Here is a 17,265-nt window from a genome sequence, read left to right as displayed (position 1 = left end):
CAGGATCCCAGGTCCAAGTATTCTGATCAGTGGAGAGGTCAATCACACCCTGTCAAGTAAGTATTCAATGTCCGGTTCTATGTCAGCTCCTAGGAAGTTAGCATGAGTCAGTCTACCAGGTGTCTGATTAAGGCACAAATGCACATCTACTGAGGCATCAATAAGAACGTAAGCTCTATGTGGGCTGGGAGTTTGTCTTTTTCTCTGCTGAATCCCCAACACCTTAGGGCAGTGCCTGGACATGAAGGCACTCAATAAATTTTTTTTTTTAATAAATTTTATTTTTATTTATTTATTATTTTTGGCTGTGTTGGGTCTTCGTTGCTGCGTGTGGGCTTTCTCTAGTTGCAGAGAGCGGGGGCTACTCTTCATTGCAGTGCGCGGGCTTCTCATTGTGGTGGCTTCTCTTGTTGTGGAGCACGGGCTCTAGGCGCACAGGCTTCAGTAGTTGTGGCTCGCGGGCTCTAGAGCACAGGCTCAGTAGCTGTGGCACACGGGCTTAGCTGCTCCGTGGCATGTGGGATCTTCCCAGACCAGGGCTCGAACCCGTGCCCCCTGCCTTGGCAGGCGGATTCTTAACCACTGCGCCACCAGAGAAGCCTGGCACTCACTAAATCTTTGATGGACAGATAGATGGGGTTGCTGGGCCTGCAAAAAACCCAGACTAGACCTCGAGCCATAAGATCCCACCTGCCCCAGGCAGCCAGCACCCCTTCCACCCTCATTCCCTCTATCTGGCTCTGCCTTCTCCAAAGAATATACAGTGTAAAAATAAGTGCTGACCAGTGTAGGGGAGTAAAATTGCCACCCCAAAAATGTCTCTTCGACATGTGGATTATTTCAAGTTGAAAATAAACAAGACCCAAAAGACTCAAAAAAAAAGAAAAAAAGAAAACCTTTCTTTTTACCTCCTTAACTGCCTAAAGAATGTAGATAGAAGACCTGTTGGGGCATGGGGGGAGCTATCACCATACATAACTACGGTATGAACTAGATGTGTAGACAGGAGGGAACCTAGCAAAGTCCGTTAGTTAAAATTTCTCTTGGTGTCCCAATGTCTGTGTGGCCCAGTAAACATTTGTTTACCAAACATTTGCTTTTCCATCTCCAGGTCCGAAACCACTACCCCCAACATCCTCTTCTGTCTTTAGCTAATGGTGGTGTTTAAGGTGAGGGTTTCAGACATTTTGGTGTTACTCAGTTTCCCTAGGTCTCTCCCATATGTGCATGTCATTAAACTTTGTTTGACTTTCTCCTGTTAATCTGTCTCATATCAATTTATTTCTTAGACCAGCCAGAAGAGCCTAGAAGGGTAGAGGAAACTATCTCCTCCCCAACACCAGCAAACAGGTGAAAATAATCCAACATTTCATTATGGCCCCGACACCAGCCTCCTCTCTGAATAAACCCTTAACCAATGCAGAAAAGTATTCATCAATTCTCCCCACTAGATAAGCCGCCTCAAGAAGAGACACAGATGACAAAAAATAAAGCGGCCGGCCAGCTGGGCCAGAAGGAAACACGGCAGCTCTTGGCAGTGTGGGTTTCCTCTGAGAGCTCTGGGACTTCTGGTTGTAGTTCTCAGTTCTTCATATATGGGTATCAACAAGTCACAGCGTAATGGAAACTCATTCTTCCCCTCTGCCTATGACACAGGCAGCAAGAACCCTGGGTGCAATTCACCTCCATCACTGATTAGCTATTGCGGCCTCTAGCAAATGACTCAACCTCTCTGGGCCTCGTTATCTTAACAGAGAACTGTTTTGAGGTTTGAATGAGCTCGTACATGAGAAGTCCTTCACAGTGTGGGTAAAATATTAGCTTTCTTCACTTTTGAAAAAGAGTGCTTAAAAGGTCATGTGGAAGTTGGGGAACAGAAAATCACTGAGAAAGTGATGTTGCCACAACCCTGCGGCAGAATCCATTCTCCACTTCAGGGTTGCAAACATCCAAGCGCTCTAAATTCAGGGCTGTCCCCATGGAACAAAGCAGAGAGCAGAAAGGGCCAGAGCCTTTACAGAAGGCCTACCCCCTCCCCTCCACCAACCCTGCTAGAGAATATGGCTGCAACAAAATGAAATGCTGACGAGTCGGAGAGTCCAGCATTTCTTCCTTCCACAAGTATTTACTGAATGCTTACCATGTGCCTGGCCCTGTGGTATGTGGTGAGAAAGCCACAGGCTTCCTCTGTGTCCTGACACCCTTCCAAGGTCAGTCCCTCAGTGATGAGCCTTAGGTCCTGTGCAAACCCCACAAGGAGGCCAAGGGCACTCGCTAATCAATAGGACAGAAACAGACCCTGTGCAAGAGCAGCTGGGTGTTACTTGCCAGGGTGCCCCTCTCCCCCATGGGAACAAATGATTCAGGGTGAAGTAGCCTCATGCCCAGAAAATTTATGAGACTTCAAATGTTTCCCAGAGCCTTATATAATTCTTTACAAAACTGTCTCATACTGGTGAGAAAGCCAAAAGGAGAAGTAATTTAAGCAAATGTTTTCCATCAGTATATTCTTTTTAGGGAAAGGAAGAGTTAGTCCTGAGGGCAAAATGAAACATGAATACACTGAAAGTATTTGTCTATTCCTGCATGTATTTGGCTAGAAGTAGAAATTTACATAATACAAAACAACAGAGCATCAAGACACTAGACAAGCAGAACATGAAGCAAGGCCTGTTGAATGATCTTAAGACCTTAAGCTGTGATTTGTTGTGGCTTTATAAATCAGAAATTTAAGTCAGGAAAAAAAATGTTTCTCCATGGTACAGCCTAGTTTCCAACCAACCTGGTGATTCTTAGATCCTCCAAACAAATCCTACTGGGAAAATTCTGAAATCCACTGTAGCAGTAGAAGTCAGAAGAAGGTTAACGAAATGAATGTGTACAGCCAGCCAGGACAGCCAGAATCTCATCAGCAAAAAGAACACAAAAGCAAAATAAATACTGCATCAACTCTTCCTAAGTAAGTTAGCAAAAAATGGTATCTGAGAAAAAAAAATAAAGGAAATATGGTTTGGAATACCATGCAACCATTAAAATTCTATGCAACCTGTTGGCATAAAACATTGTTCACAACAAATTACGTAAAGAGAGAAATTACAAACTAATATGTATAGATGATCCCACTTTTGTCAGTATTTATTGACAAAAAATACTGTAGTATTTTTTGTCAATAGTGTAGATGGATATGTGTCTATTTCCTTTTATCTACATAGATTCACATATACTCAAAAGTATAGAAGGATAGTCACTTCATGGTTATATTAGTTTCCTATTGCTGCTATAACAAATTACCACAAGCTTGGTGGCTTAAAACAACAAAAATTTATCCTCATAACTCGGGAGTCAAAGTCTAAATTCAAGGTATGGGCAGGGATGTGTTCCTTTTGGAGGTTTCAGGAGAATCTGTTTCCTTGCTTTTTCCAGCTTCTCAAGCCCACCCTCCTTCCTTGACTTGTGGCCCTTTTCTCCATCCTCTAAGTCAGCAGTGTAGCATTTTCTCCTCTCTCTGGTCTCCTGCTTCCCTCTTGCAAAGATCCTTGTAAGTACATCAAGGCCACCTGGATGATCCAGGATAATCTCCTTATCTCAAAACCATTACCTTAATCACATCTGCAAAGTCTCTTTTACCTTGTAAAGTAACATATTCACAAATTCTGGGGATTAGGACATGGACATCTTTTGGGGCCGATATTCCACCTACCACATTAACAACGGTTATTCCTGGGTGGTGAGATTATGGGAGATTTTTGTTGTTGTTGATCTCTATTTTCTTTTTCTAAAGTCAACATATATTATTTGTGTAATTTTTAAAGAGAAGTTTGCTGTTTGGGTGACAAATATTCTAAAACTGGATTAAGGTGATAGTTGCACAACTCAACATTTACTAAAAGTCATTGAATTGTATACTTAAATTGGGTGAATTTTATGGTATATAAATAATACCTCGATAAAGTTGTTAAAAACAAAAACCAAAATCTAATGCACAGTATAGTGAATATAGACAACAATATTGTCTTATAATCATCAAACTTGCTAATTATCAATTATTCCAACCATCAAAAAGAAATGATAATTATGTACCATGATAGAGGTGCTAATTATCACAATGGCAATCACATTACAATATATAAATGTATCAAAATAACATGTACACTTTAAATGTACACAATGTTATATGTCAAATATATTTCAATAAAAACGAAAAACAAAAAAAGGGGGGTTGCAATTTACTTTCAAATGGCTCAACAAAGAAAAAATGTACTGTAGTTATATATATAAAGCAAATATAGCAAGATGTTGACGACTGGTGAATCTAAGTGGAGTTCACTGTACAGTTCTTTCAACTTTGGTGTAGGTTTTAAATTTTCCAAAAGGAAAAGGAAAACGGGCAGGGGGAACAAGGAGTAACGACAGAGCATCTCTAGAAACTACAGTTATTTGAGTATTCGAGCCTGAAGCTAGACTTTAGCTTCTGTGCTTTGCCAGAGGCCCTGGTTCCAAGCAGCATGGAAGCATCAGTTAGTGCCTCTCAGTTTAACCTTAGAAGGCAGCCAGTGCTCACCTCTTCCTTCCTCGCCATACCCCAGGTGAGGGGGGACCACGATTCTCCGCTTCTCTCCTATGCAAACGCCGAGTAAACCTTCATCCATCCCGGCAATCACGTAGCCCTGCCCAATGTACGTGTCAAAGGTGCGGTTCCGCGAGTAGCTGGGAAAGAGGAGAAGAGCTTGGTCACGAGGGATACCGCAGCAGCAGTGTAGTTGGTACCATGAGGCAACAGAGCACAGGGGCCTCCAGACCCCGGAATAGGGTGAACCCTAGAACCTGAGTACAAGCCAGGAAGCAGGCTCCCCTGAAATGATGAACAAGGATCCACACACTGCGTGGGAGCTGCCGCCTGCACAAACGCTCCCAGAAACGAGCCCTCCAGCCCTCTGGTTTGGTCAGGTTATGAATGGATGCAGGTTACAAGAAGCAATCACACAGAAATGTAGCTAATTTAAGTCGGACTGTACGCTTGTTGACCATGTCAGGTTAATGAAAAAAGCATCAAGGGGGCCCTTGTCAGAAACTAAGAATTTCTCTGTTATCTCTTGTAAAGAAACAACTTAGAAGTTCTAGAGTCTTCTATTACTCTAACATAAGTTTCAAATGAAAGCCAAAAAAGGAAAAAAAAGAAAGAAAGAAAGAAACTAAGAATTTCTCTAAAGAGGAGAGTATCTGTATATGTGGGACATGAATATTCGGATTGCCAGGAAAGTAGCATATATACTGAGAGCAATCTAACTCTGCAGTGAACTCACCCTACTGCAATCCATGCTCACCAAGCTACCTCCCGGTGAGTAGCTGAATTTCCCAAGTGCCTCCGGTAGGAGCCCCAAGCATTCCACTCAGTGGAGAGATCCAGCCTCTGTATTAATTGCCAACTGAGTCTGATTACTATGAGTTTGGAGAAAACAAAGCCTGATGATTCCAGAATAAAATAATAAAACTTTATTTGCCACTTCAGATACTGAACTCTGAACCACAGTGATCTGTACCCATTACCCACCCCCAGCTGGAGCAGATGTGGCAAAAAGCTTGTCCTGAAAGGGCCAGTCAGTTCCACTGTCACCTCATCAAACACAGCTCAATGCTGACTGTGTCAGAGAAGATGGTCAGCAGTGGGACCAGGGAGATGAAAAGGCAGAGCTGTGAGGGGCTCTTCCTTCTCAACACCCCTCAGGGACCACAAAGCCAAGGGGCGTGAAGAAATGATAGTAACAAATGATTCTCCTCACCCAGGAAGCAGATTTTCTACATAATTATCTGTATTTCATTGTATATGTATGGAAGACCTATGAAATGCATAACTCTGGTTCCCTGTGAAGAGGGGAACTGGGTGACTGATGGACAAGGACAGGGGAAAAATTCTTCATTGTATATTCTTTTATACTTTTAGGATTTTGAACCATATCAATGTATCACAGTAGGAAAAAGTGATGTTTAAAAAGAAAAAGAATATTCTCTATCATACAAATTAAAAAGTTACAATAGCTAAAGGTATGATTGTGGCCCAGGAATAGCTAGATCACTGGAAAAGGATAAAAATTCTAGACCAAGACCCAAAAGTGTATACAAGAATTTGGTACATGATCAATGTCAGATTTTAAATGAGTGAGGAAAATACAGTTATTCAATAAAGGGTGTTGGAAAAACTGGCTAACCATCTGGAAAAAACCATTTAGATCCTTACTGTCATACTGAACACCACAATAAATTCCAGATGGATTTAAGATTTAAACATGAAAGCATTTATAAACATGGAGAGAGCCTGCAGAAGCTTTTTAATATTTACTTCGAGTGGTGAAAATGGAAGGGGTTGATGTGAAATTATTACCTTTTATTAAATATCTTTGCATTGTTTCACTTACACAACAAGAACATAATACTTTTTAAGATAAAAATTCTAATAGAGAATATTTTAAAGGATAAAAAAAATAAAGCCATTAGAAGAGCAGGAGGAAAATACAGGTGAATATTTATATACTCTAGGGGAAAAAAAACAAGTCCGGGGCGGGGAGAGACTTTTTAGTAAGTTACTCAAGACAGAATATATAAGAGTTTATATAAGAATAAAGGAAGCCATAAAGGAGAAATGGGATGTATTTAACAACATAAAAGGTTTATATTTAAACAGATCAAAAATCACAACCGAAATTAAAATGCAAATAAACAGGCAATATGCTTTCAACAATATGCAACCATAAAAGTGTTAATATCTTTAATGTACAGAGATCTTAAATTAATAAGAAAAGGACAAATACCAATATCCTCAATATAAAAACAGGCAAATACACAAACAGGTAAATCACAAAAGAAAATATCCAAATAGTCAATAAACATTTGAAAGAATTTCAACCTTAATAGCAATCAAAGAAATTCAGATTACAATTATAAAGTTCTATTTTTCTCCTATAAATTGGCAAAGATTATTTTTAAATAATACCCAATGTTGCTGAGTTTGCAGGGAATGGGGTACTCTTAGTGATGTAAAACCTTCATTGAGGACAACTTGCTACTTATATCAAAAGCTGTAAAAATACACATAACCTTAGACCTAGAAATTCTTCTAGATATTTATCCTACGGAAACAATCATATTATTTAAGATTTAGCTACAAAAATAATTATTGCAGTCCCACTTAGAACATCAAAAGATAGAAAATAATAGGGATTGATTACTAAATTAAGGCAAATCTATATAATGGAATATTACTTAGCTCTTAGGATGGATTAGACCCCAGTGTACTAAAATGGAAATCTGTTTGAAACCTAAGAAAACTGTGGTTCCATTAATATGGAAAGAAATCTGGTATCCACTAGAAAAATGGCTTTTCAGCTAAAAACAAAATTCCAGGGAATAAAAGACAGAACTAAGCTCATATGTGACAAGTAATCACATGCACACACTCTCTCAATTTTTTTTAATAGAAAAAATAAAAACAACTCAAATGTCATCAATGGGGAATGGTTAAATAAATATGGTATATTCACTCAATGAAACACTACACAGACATAAAAAATGATTTCCCTCTACGCATTAATATGGAAAAATTCCAAGGTGAAAAAAAGCAAGGAGCAGGGGCTTCACTGGTGGCGCAGTGGTTAAGAATCCGCCTGCCAATGCAGGGGACATGGGTTCGAGCCCTGGTCCGGGAGGATCCCACATGCCATGGAGCAACTAAGCCCATGCGCCACAACTACTGAGCCTGCACTCTAGAGCCCGTGAGCCACAACTACTGAACCCGCATGCCACATCTACTGAAGCCCACATGCCTAGAGCCTGTGCTCAGCAACAAGAGAAGCCACTGCAATGAGAAGCCCGCGCACCGCAACGAAGAGTAGCCCCTGCTCGCCGCAACTAGAGAAAACCCTGTGCGCAGCAACGAAGACCCAAGGCAGCCAAAAATAAATTAATTTAAAAAAAAAAGCAAGGAGCAGAATAGTGCATATAGTACGTAGCATTATGTTATGTGTATATGTATATAATACATAATGTTATATAGGTATGTATATAGTATTCTATATGCTATATACTATAAAGCGGAGGAAATAATATAACAATTGTATTTGCTTATATCTGCTTTAGGAAAAAAATCCACACATTTGAAGAATAAAAAAAGAAACTTATTAATAACAGTGGTTAACTCTAAGTGGCTTGGGGGGAGGAGGATGTGAGGTTGGCAGGGATGGTTGGTACAACATATCTTAACGCATATTTTGTTTTAATTTTGAACCATGAGACTATTGCCTTTTTCCAAAAAATCAAATGAAAAATTTAAAAGACGGGATCCTCGGAGTAGGAAGAATGAATTATGCAAATAAAATTATACCATATAAAAATTCTGTAACGTTTCTGGGTGACTAATTAAACGAGAAGTCTCTTACCTCAGAGAAACAGGTAGATTGCTGTCACTACTTGCTTGCTCTATAGAAAGCTAAAGGAATCCAAACCAACACATGCCACTTGAATGAGCAACACATACCAAACACCTGTTGCCTGCTCACAACTGCAGGCTAAGCCTGATAAACAAAACAAAGCTCTGAATAACAACAGGCTCAGTAATTAGCCTCCGCCCAGCATCCAAACAGTCCCTGCAGCAGATAAGTCATTAAAGTTTGCAAAGTGCTTCTGCCTACCTTCTGTCTTTAATCTAACCATCTCTTTGAGAAAGGTGCTAACAACAGGGAAAAAACTGAAGCTCAGGGAGGTCAAATGCTATCCAAAGTCACACACCTAGTGCACCACACACAGGGACTGGAATCCAGGTCTCCCAGCACCAAGTCTGTTCTCTTCGCATCCTACCACCTGGACCTGCCTTCTGGTCACTTCCCACCTTGGACCCCAGAGTTGGGTTTATACTTGGATAGCTAAGCACAGTCTAGAGGGATGGTGGGAGTCTAGGGTGAGCCTCTCCTGCTTTCCTGCAGACCCATCTCCCACAGGCCCCAAGGAGACTGTTCTAACAACCTCTGAAGGAATTCAGTATCAGAAAATAGAAACCTATACTGGAGATGAAAATACTAACTCAAAATCAGCACTGACAAGCTATAAACTATATTTAATAGGAGGTTCTGGTAAGTGAAGGACCCTGTTGTTTGCTTACCTGGAATCAAAGAATGTGCCGTCCAGAAGTGTGCCGTTGTAATGATACCTGAGAAAGTCCCCCCTTTGACTTTGCCGCTCACAGTTTTCAGGTACTACCTTATTCTCAATGGAAATGCCATCCTTGGGGTTATGGAGGTCCAATAATGCAACATCAAACACCAGAGATGCCTGTCCAGGAATGTCTTTCCCTAGAGTGGAATGAAGGAAGATGATGAAATCAGGACACAAGATTTAGGAAGTATCAGTATTTTAACTACAATTCAACACCCACTGCGTTGGTGTTACACATTCCTTGAAGTTTCCAAGCCAAGGAAACAAATGTTCTTCCACATCTTGGGTGGTCCCCCATGGTGTCTAACCGTGCTGTCTCACCATGGTGTCCAACCGAAGGCTGGCAGGTATAATTTGAAGCCTGACTTCCTCAGAAAAAGGCGCAAACCGATAATAATGACATGGAGAATACTGTGACCACATTTTCTATGCTTGTGCTTGCAAATCAAGGCTCTGTGTGAGTGGTTATATACCCACATGCAAACCCCAATACATACCTCTGTGGGTTTCTGTTTGTATACAGATGCAAATCACAGACATTCCAAAGCTTGGATCTGGTTCTGGAGAACACTACATAGACTTGTTCTTTGGAACTCACAGACAATTTTTTAAAAATTTATTTTATTGAGTATAGTTGTTTTACAATGTTGTGTTAATTTCTCCAGTACAGCAAAGTGATTCAGTTATACATATATATATATTCTTTTTTTTTAATAGATCGTTATTGGAGTATAATTGCTTTACAATGGTGTGTTAGTTTCTGCTGTATAACAAATTGAATCAGCCATATGCATACATATATCCTCATATCCCCTCCCTCTTGCGTCTCCCTCCCACCCTCCATATCCCACCCCTCTAGGTGGTCACAAAGCACCAAGCTGATCTCCCTGTGCTATGCGGCTGCTTCCCACTAGCTATCTATTTTACATTTGGTAGTGTATGTAAGTCGATGCCACTCTCTCACTTCGTCCCAGCTTACCCTTCCCCCTCCCCGTGTCCTCAAGTCCATTCTCTACATCTGAGTCTTTATTCCTGTCCTGCCCCTAGGTTCTTCAGAACCATTTTTTTTTTATTCCATATATATGTGTTAGCATATGGTATTTGTTTTTCTCTTTCTAACTTACTTCACTCTGTAGGAGAGACTCTAGGTCCATCCACCTCACTACAAATAACTCAGGTTCGTTTCTTTTTATGGCTGAGTAATATTCCATTGTATATATATGCCACATCTTCTTTATCCATTCATCTGTCGATGGACACTTAGGTTGCTTCCATGCCCTGGCTATTGTAAATAGTGCTGCAATGAACATTGTGGTACATGACTCTTTTTGAATTATGGTTTTCTCAGGGTATATGCCCAGTAGTGGGATTGCTGGGTCATATGGTAGTTCTATTTTTAGTTTTTTAAGGAACCTCCATACTGTTCTCCATAATGGTCGTATCAATTTACATTCCCACCAACAGTGCAGGAGGGTTCCCTTTTCTCCACAACCTCTGCAGCATTTATTGTTTGTAGATTTTTTGATGATGGCCATTCTGACCAGTGTGAGGTGATACCTCATTGTAGTTTTGATTTGCATTTCTCTAATGATTAGTGATGTTGAGCATTCTTTAATGTGTTTGTTGGCAATCTGTATATCTTCTTTGGAGAAATGTCTATTTAGGTCTTCTGCCCATTTTTGGATTGGGTTGTTTGTTTTTTTGATATTGAGCTGCCTGAGCTGCTTGTATATTTTGGCAATTAATCCTTTGTCAGTTGCTTCGTTTGCAAATATTTTCTCCCATTCTGAGGGTTATCTTTTCATTTTGTTCATGGTTTCTTTTGCTGTGCAAAAGTTTTTAAGTTTCATTGGGTCCCATTTGTTTATTTTTGTTTTTATTTCCATTTCTCTAGGAGCTGGGTCAAAAAGGATCTTGCTATGATTTATGTCATAGAGTGTTCTGCCTATGTTTTCCTCTAACAGTTTTATAGTGTCTGGCCTTACATTTACGTTTTAATCCATTTTGAGTTTATTTTTGTGTATGGTGTTAGGGAGTGTTCTAATTTCATTCTTTTACATGTAGCTGTCCAGTTTTCCCAGCACCACTTACTGAAGAGACTGTCTTTTCTCCATTGGATATTCTTGCCTCCTTTATCAAAAATAAGGTGACCATAGGTGCATGGGTTTATCTCTGGGCTTTCTATCCTGTTCCATTGATCTATATTTCTGTGTTTGTGCCAGTACCATCCTGTCTTGATTACTGTAGCTTTGCAGTATAGTCTGAAGTCAGGGAGCCTGATTCCTCCAGCTCCATTTTTTTTTCACAAGATTGCTTTGGCTATTCGGGGTCTTTTGTGTTTCCATACAAATTGTGAAATTTTTGTTCTAGTTCTGTGAAAAATGCCATTGGTAGTTTGATAAGGATTGCATTGAATCTGTAGATTGCTTTGGGGAGTATAGTCATTTTCACAATGTTGATTCTTCCAATCCAAGAACATGATATATCTCTCCATCTGTCTGTATCATCTTTAATTTCTTTCATCAGTGTCTTATAGTTTCCTGCATACAGGTCTTTTTTCTCCTTAGGTAGGTTTATTCCTAGGTATTTTATTCTTTTTGTTGGAATGGTAAATAGGAGTGTCTCCTTAATTTCTCTTTCAGATTTTACATCATTAGTGTATAGGAATGCAAGAGATTTCTGTGCATTAATTTTGTATCCTGCTGCTTTACCAAATTCATTGATTAGCTCCAGTAGTTTTCTGGTAGCATCTTTAGAATTCTCTAAGTACAGTATCATGTCATCTGCAAACAGGGACAGTTTTACTTCTTTTCCGATTTGGATTCCTTTTATTTCTTTTTTTTCTCTGATTGCTGTGGCTATAACTTCCAAAACTATGTTGAATGATAGTGGTGAGAGTGGGCAACCTTGTCTTGTTCCTGATCTTAGTGGAAATAATTTCAGTTTTTCACCATTGAGAACGATGCTGGCTGTGGGTTTGTCATATATGGCCTTTATTATTTTGAGATAAGTTCCCTCTATGCCTACTTTCTGGAGGGTTTTTATCATAAATGGGTGTTGAATTTTGTTGAAAGCTTTTTCTGCATCTATTGAGATGATCATATGGTTTTTATCCTTCAATTTCTTAATATGGTGTATCACATTGATTGATTTGCATATATTGAAGAATCCTTGCATTCCTGGGATTTTGTTGAGGATTTTTGCATCTATGTTCGTCAGTGATACTGGCCTGTAGTTTTCTTTTTTGTGACATCTTTGTCTGGTTTTGGTATAAGGGTGATGGTGGCCTCGTAGAATGAGTTTGGGAGTGTTCCTCCCTCTGCTCTATTTTGGAAGAGTTTGAGAAGGATAGGTGTTAGCTCTTCTCTAAATGTTTGATAGAATTCACCTGTGAAGCCATCTGGTCCTGGGCTTTTGCTTGTTGGAAAATTTTTAATCAGAGTCTCAATTTCAGTGCTTGTGATTGGTCTGTTTATATTTTCTATTTCTTCCTGGTTCAGTCTCGGAAGGTTGTGCTTTTCTAAGAATTTGGCCATTTCTTCCAGGTTGTCCATTTTATTGGCATAGAGTTGCTTGTAGTAATCTCTCATGATCCTTTGTATTTCTGCAGTGTCAGTTGTTACTTCTCCTTTTTCATTTCTAATCCTGTTGATTTGAGTCTTCTCCCTTTTTTTCTTGATGAGTCTGGCTAATGGTTTATCAATTTTGTTTATCTTCTCAAAGAACTAGCTTTTAGTTTTATGATCTTTGCTATCATTTCCTTCATTTCTTTTTCATTTATTTCTGATCTGATCTTTATGATTTCTTTCCTTCTGCTAACTTTGGGTTTTTTGTGTGTGTTCTTCTTTCTCTAATTGCTTTAGGTGTAAGGTTAGGTTATTTTTTTGAGATGTTTCTTGTTTCTTGAGGTAGGATTGTATTGCTATAAACTTCCCTCTTAGAATTGCTTTTGCTGCATCTCATAGGTTTTGGGTTGTCGTGTGTTCATTGTCATCTGTTTCTATGTATTTTTTGATTTCCTCTTTGATTTCTTCAGTGATCTCTTGGTTATTCAGTAGCGTATTATTTAGCCTCCATTTGTTTGTATTTTTTTCAGTTTTTTTCTTGTAACTGATATCTAGTCTCATAGCGTTGTGGTTGGAAAAGATACTTGATACAATTTCAATTTTCTTAAATTTACCAAGGCTTGATTTGTGACCCAAGATATGATCTATCCTGGAGAATGTTCCATGAGCACTTGAGAAGAATGTGTATTCTGTTGTTATTGGTTGGAATGTCCTATAAATATCAATTAAGTCCATCTTGTTTAATGTATCATTTAAAGCTTGTGTTTCCTTATTTATTTTCATTTTGGATGATCTGTCCATTGGTGAAAGTGGGGTGTTAAAGTCCCCTACTATGATTGTGTTACTGTCGATTTTCCCTTTTATGGCTGTTAGTATTTGCCTTATGTATTGAGGTGCTCCTATGTTGGGTGCATAAATATTTACAATTGTTATATCTTCTTCTTGGATTGATCCCTTGATCATTATGTAGTGTCCTTCTTTGACTCTTGTAATAGTCTTTGTTTTAAAGTCTATTTCGTCTGATATGAGAATTGCTACTCCAGCTTTCTTTTGATTTCCATTTGCATGGAATATCTTTTTCCATCCCCTCACTTTCAGTCTGTATGTGTCCCTAGGTCTGAAGTGGGTCTCTTGCAGACAGCATATATACAGGTCTTGTTTTTGTATCCATTCAGCCAGTCTGTGTCTTTTGGTTGGAGCATTTAATCCATTTACATTTAAGGTAATTATCGATATGTATGTTCCCATTACCATTTGCTTAATTGTTTTGGGTTTGTTTTTGTAGGTCTTTTCCTTCTCTTGTGTTTCCTGCCTAGAGAAGTTCCTTTAGCATTTTTTGTAAAGCTGGTTTGGTGGTGCTGAATACTATTAACTTTTGCTTGTCTGTAAAGGTTTTAATTTCTCCATCGAATCTGAATGAGATCCTTGCTGGGTAGAGTAATCTTGGTTGTAGGTTTTTCCCTTTCATCACTTTAAATATGTCCTGTCACTCCCTTCTGGCTTGCAGAGTTTCTGCTGAAAGATCAGCTGTTAAGCTTATGGGGATTCCCTTTATGTTATTTGTTGCTTTTCCCTTGCTGCTTTTAATATTTTTTCTTTGTATTTAATGTTTGGTAGTTTGATTAATATGTGTCTTGGCATGTTTCTCCTTGGCTTTATCCTGTATGGGACTCTCTGTGCTTCCTGGAGTTGATTGACTATTTCCTTTCCCATGTTAGGGAAGTTTTCAACTATAATCTCTTCAAATATTTTCTCAGTCCCTTTCTTTTTCTCTTCTTCTTCTAGGACCCCTATAATTTGAATGTTTGTGTGCTTAATCTTGTCCCAGAGGTCTCTGAGACTGTCCTCAATTCTTTTCATTCTTTTTTCTTTATTCTGCTCTGCAGTAGTTATTTCCACTATTTTATCTTCCAGGTCACTTATCCGTTCTTCTGCCTCAGTTATTCTGCTATTGATTCCCTCTAGAGAATTTCTAACTTCATTTATTGTGCTGTTCGTCATTGTTTGCTCTTTAGTTCTTCTAGGTCTTTGTTAAATGTTTCTTGTATTTTCTCCATTCTATTTCCAAGATTTTAGATCATCTTTACTATCATTACTCTAAATTCTTTTTCAGGTAGACTGCATATTTCCTTTTCATTTGTTTGGTCTAATGGGTTTTTACTTTGCTCCTTCATCTGCTGCGTATTTCTCTGTCTTCTCATTTTGCTTAACTTACTGTGTTTGGGGTCTCCTTTTTGCAGGCTGCAGGTTCGTAGTTCCTGTTGTTTTTGGTGTCTGTCCCCAGTGGGTGAGGTTGGTTCACTGGGTTGTGAGGCTTCCTGGTGGAGGGGACTGGTGCCTGTGTTCTGGTGGATAAGTCTGGATCTTGTCTTTCTGGTGGGAAGGACCACATCCGGTGGTGTGTTTTGAGGTGTCTGTGAACTTATTATGATTTAGGCAGCCTCTCTGCTAATGGGTGGGGTTGTGTTCCTGTCTTTCTAGTTGTTTGGCATGGGGTGTCCAGCACTGTAGCTTGCTGGTCGTTGAGTGGAGCTGGGTCTTAGCGTTGAGATGGAGATCTCTGGGAGATCTCTTGCCGATTGATATTACGTGGGGCCTGGAGGTCTCTGGTGATCCAATGTCCTGAACTCGGCTCTCCCACCTCAGAGGCTCAGGCCTGACACCTGGCTGGAGCACCACGACCCTGTCAACCACACGGCTCTTTTGCTAGTTTCTGTCCTTGTTCCACACATATAGGTTTTTTCCTTCATATCATTCAGTCTTGCTAAAGTTTTGGGGTCATCTCGGAGATCAATCTGAGTCCCTGTTAGTGTTGGAGGGTCTCCTGCAGAGGCAAGGGGTGGCTGTGGCTTACTGTGGGGACAAGGACACTGGCAGCAGAAGTTCTGGGAAGTACTCCTTGGTGTGAGCTCTACCAGAGTCCCTCACAACCAATTTTTTTTTTAATAAATTTATTTATTTATTTATTTTTATTTTTGGCTCGTTGGGTCTTCGTTGCTGTGTGCGGGCTTTCTCTAGTTGCGGTGAGTGGGGGCTACTCTTCGTTGCAGTGCGTGGGCTTCTCATTGCAGTGGCTTCTCTTGTTGCACAGCACAGGCTCTAGGCACGTGGGCTTCAGTAGTTGTGGCATACGGGCTCAGTAGTTGTGGCTCGCAGGCTCTAGAGCGCAGGCTCAGTAGTTGTGGCGCACGGGCTTAGCTGCTCTGTGGTATGTGGGATCTTCCCGGACCAGGGCTCGAACCCATGTCCCCTGAACTGGCAGGCAGATTCTTAACCACTGCGCCACCAGGGAAGTCCCCCAATTTTTTAAAGAGGCAAAAATTCAATCCTTTAAGTGCATCCAAAACAAGATATAAGTAAAACTAAAGTTAGCTGAGATAAGAGGGGAAAAAAACGGCACCCACAATCCAAAACATAAATAGCCCTCAAATCATTTCTACTTCACTTCAGGATGGTATTGCTTCTCATGGATGTTCCTAACAGTGAGGATTTATTGAATATGTGCAACACGATAATCCACATGAAGAGATTATTGGGCACTAGCTCTTCCTGCAAAGATCAACATCAACCAATAAGTAACTCTAAATCCAGGACTCTGGGATAAAAGGAAGTTAGTTACCTGACAAACCACTTACCTCAACACTCTTACTTGCCATTTGTTATGTCATGCAAAGGAGAAGGCCTAGACAAGTGAACCACAGGGCATGCCAAGCCTGTGCTCCTTCAACTGGCTCTTTGGCAGAGCCCACCCCTCTGTCTCCTTCCCCTCAGAGGAATGGTGAAATCTGCTGAAAGCAGGCTGCTGAGTCAGCCTCTGGATTGCCAGGTGTGGTTAATCCCTGAAATGCAGGTGTGGGTGTGGGAGGGTGTGTGATAGAATGTTAATCTTTTTTACTTTTCTGTATCTTTTAATTTAATAGAAAACAGAAAGCCTTACAGTAACCCCAGGGTTTAAATTTTTCTAGCATTATTATGTACTACCTGAATATTTGCTTTTTTTTATAACAACTTTATTGAGATATAATTCCCATACTATAAAATTCACCTGTTTACATTTATACCTGGATAGCTGAGCACAGTGTCAAAGTATAAAGCATTTAAAAATAACTATTTTAAATAAACTATTTATTTTAAATATTTAAATTATTTATTATTTATTAAAAATAAATAAATAACATTCCTCACATCAGGCTAGGCATCTAGCTTTATTTGGTACCTCATATGCATGTGGATGATGACAAAAGGATTTGGGAGACAAGGGGAATGAACTTCCACTAGTCAAGGATGAGAGAGTTTGAGTAGTGATAAGAATAATAACATATCCTGGGAAGGGGAGATATATTTGTGGCAGTTATTTTCAAGTTTTTTTTTTCTTTTAGCAGGTTTTTAAAGAAACTGTCTGCAGATTCCCAGTAATAAAAGTGGAGGTCGACAGGAGAGAAGGCTAACCTCTCCTCCTGCTCTGTAGACCTAGAGCCAGAAAACATAGCTTGGAAAA

At 39.7% G+C, this 17,265-nt stretch overlaps 1 protein-coding gene across 1 annotated transcript in view; it reads right to left on the bottom strand.

Annotated features, from left to right (window-relative positions):
• FKBP9 (FKBP prolyl isomerase 9) overlaps window positions 1-17,265 on the bottom strand; it is a 48,233-nt gene that overhangs the window by 15,319 nt on the left and 15,649 nt on the right. Inside the window, exons 5-6 of the mRNA XM_082471879.1 lie at window positions 9,149-9,338; window positions 4,562-4,707 (exon numbers count right to left, since the gene is read on the bottom strand). Of these exons, the coding sequence (XP_082328005.1) occupies window positions 4,562-4,707; window positions 9,149-9,338 (336 nt within the window). The remainder of the gene's footprint in view (window positions 1-4,561; window positions 4,708-9,148; window positions 9,339-17,265) is intronic.

The sequence above is a fragment of the Balaenoptera physalus genome (genome assembly GCF_965194825.1).
Source record: "Balaenoptera physalus genome assembly, chromosome: 8".
NCBI lineage: Eukaryota > Metazoa > Chordata > Mammalia > Artiodactyla > Balaenopteridae > Balaenoptera > Balaenoptera physalus.
This window is presented reverse-complemented; position numbering and strand designations above follow the sequence as displayed.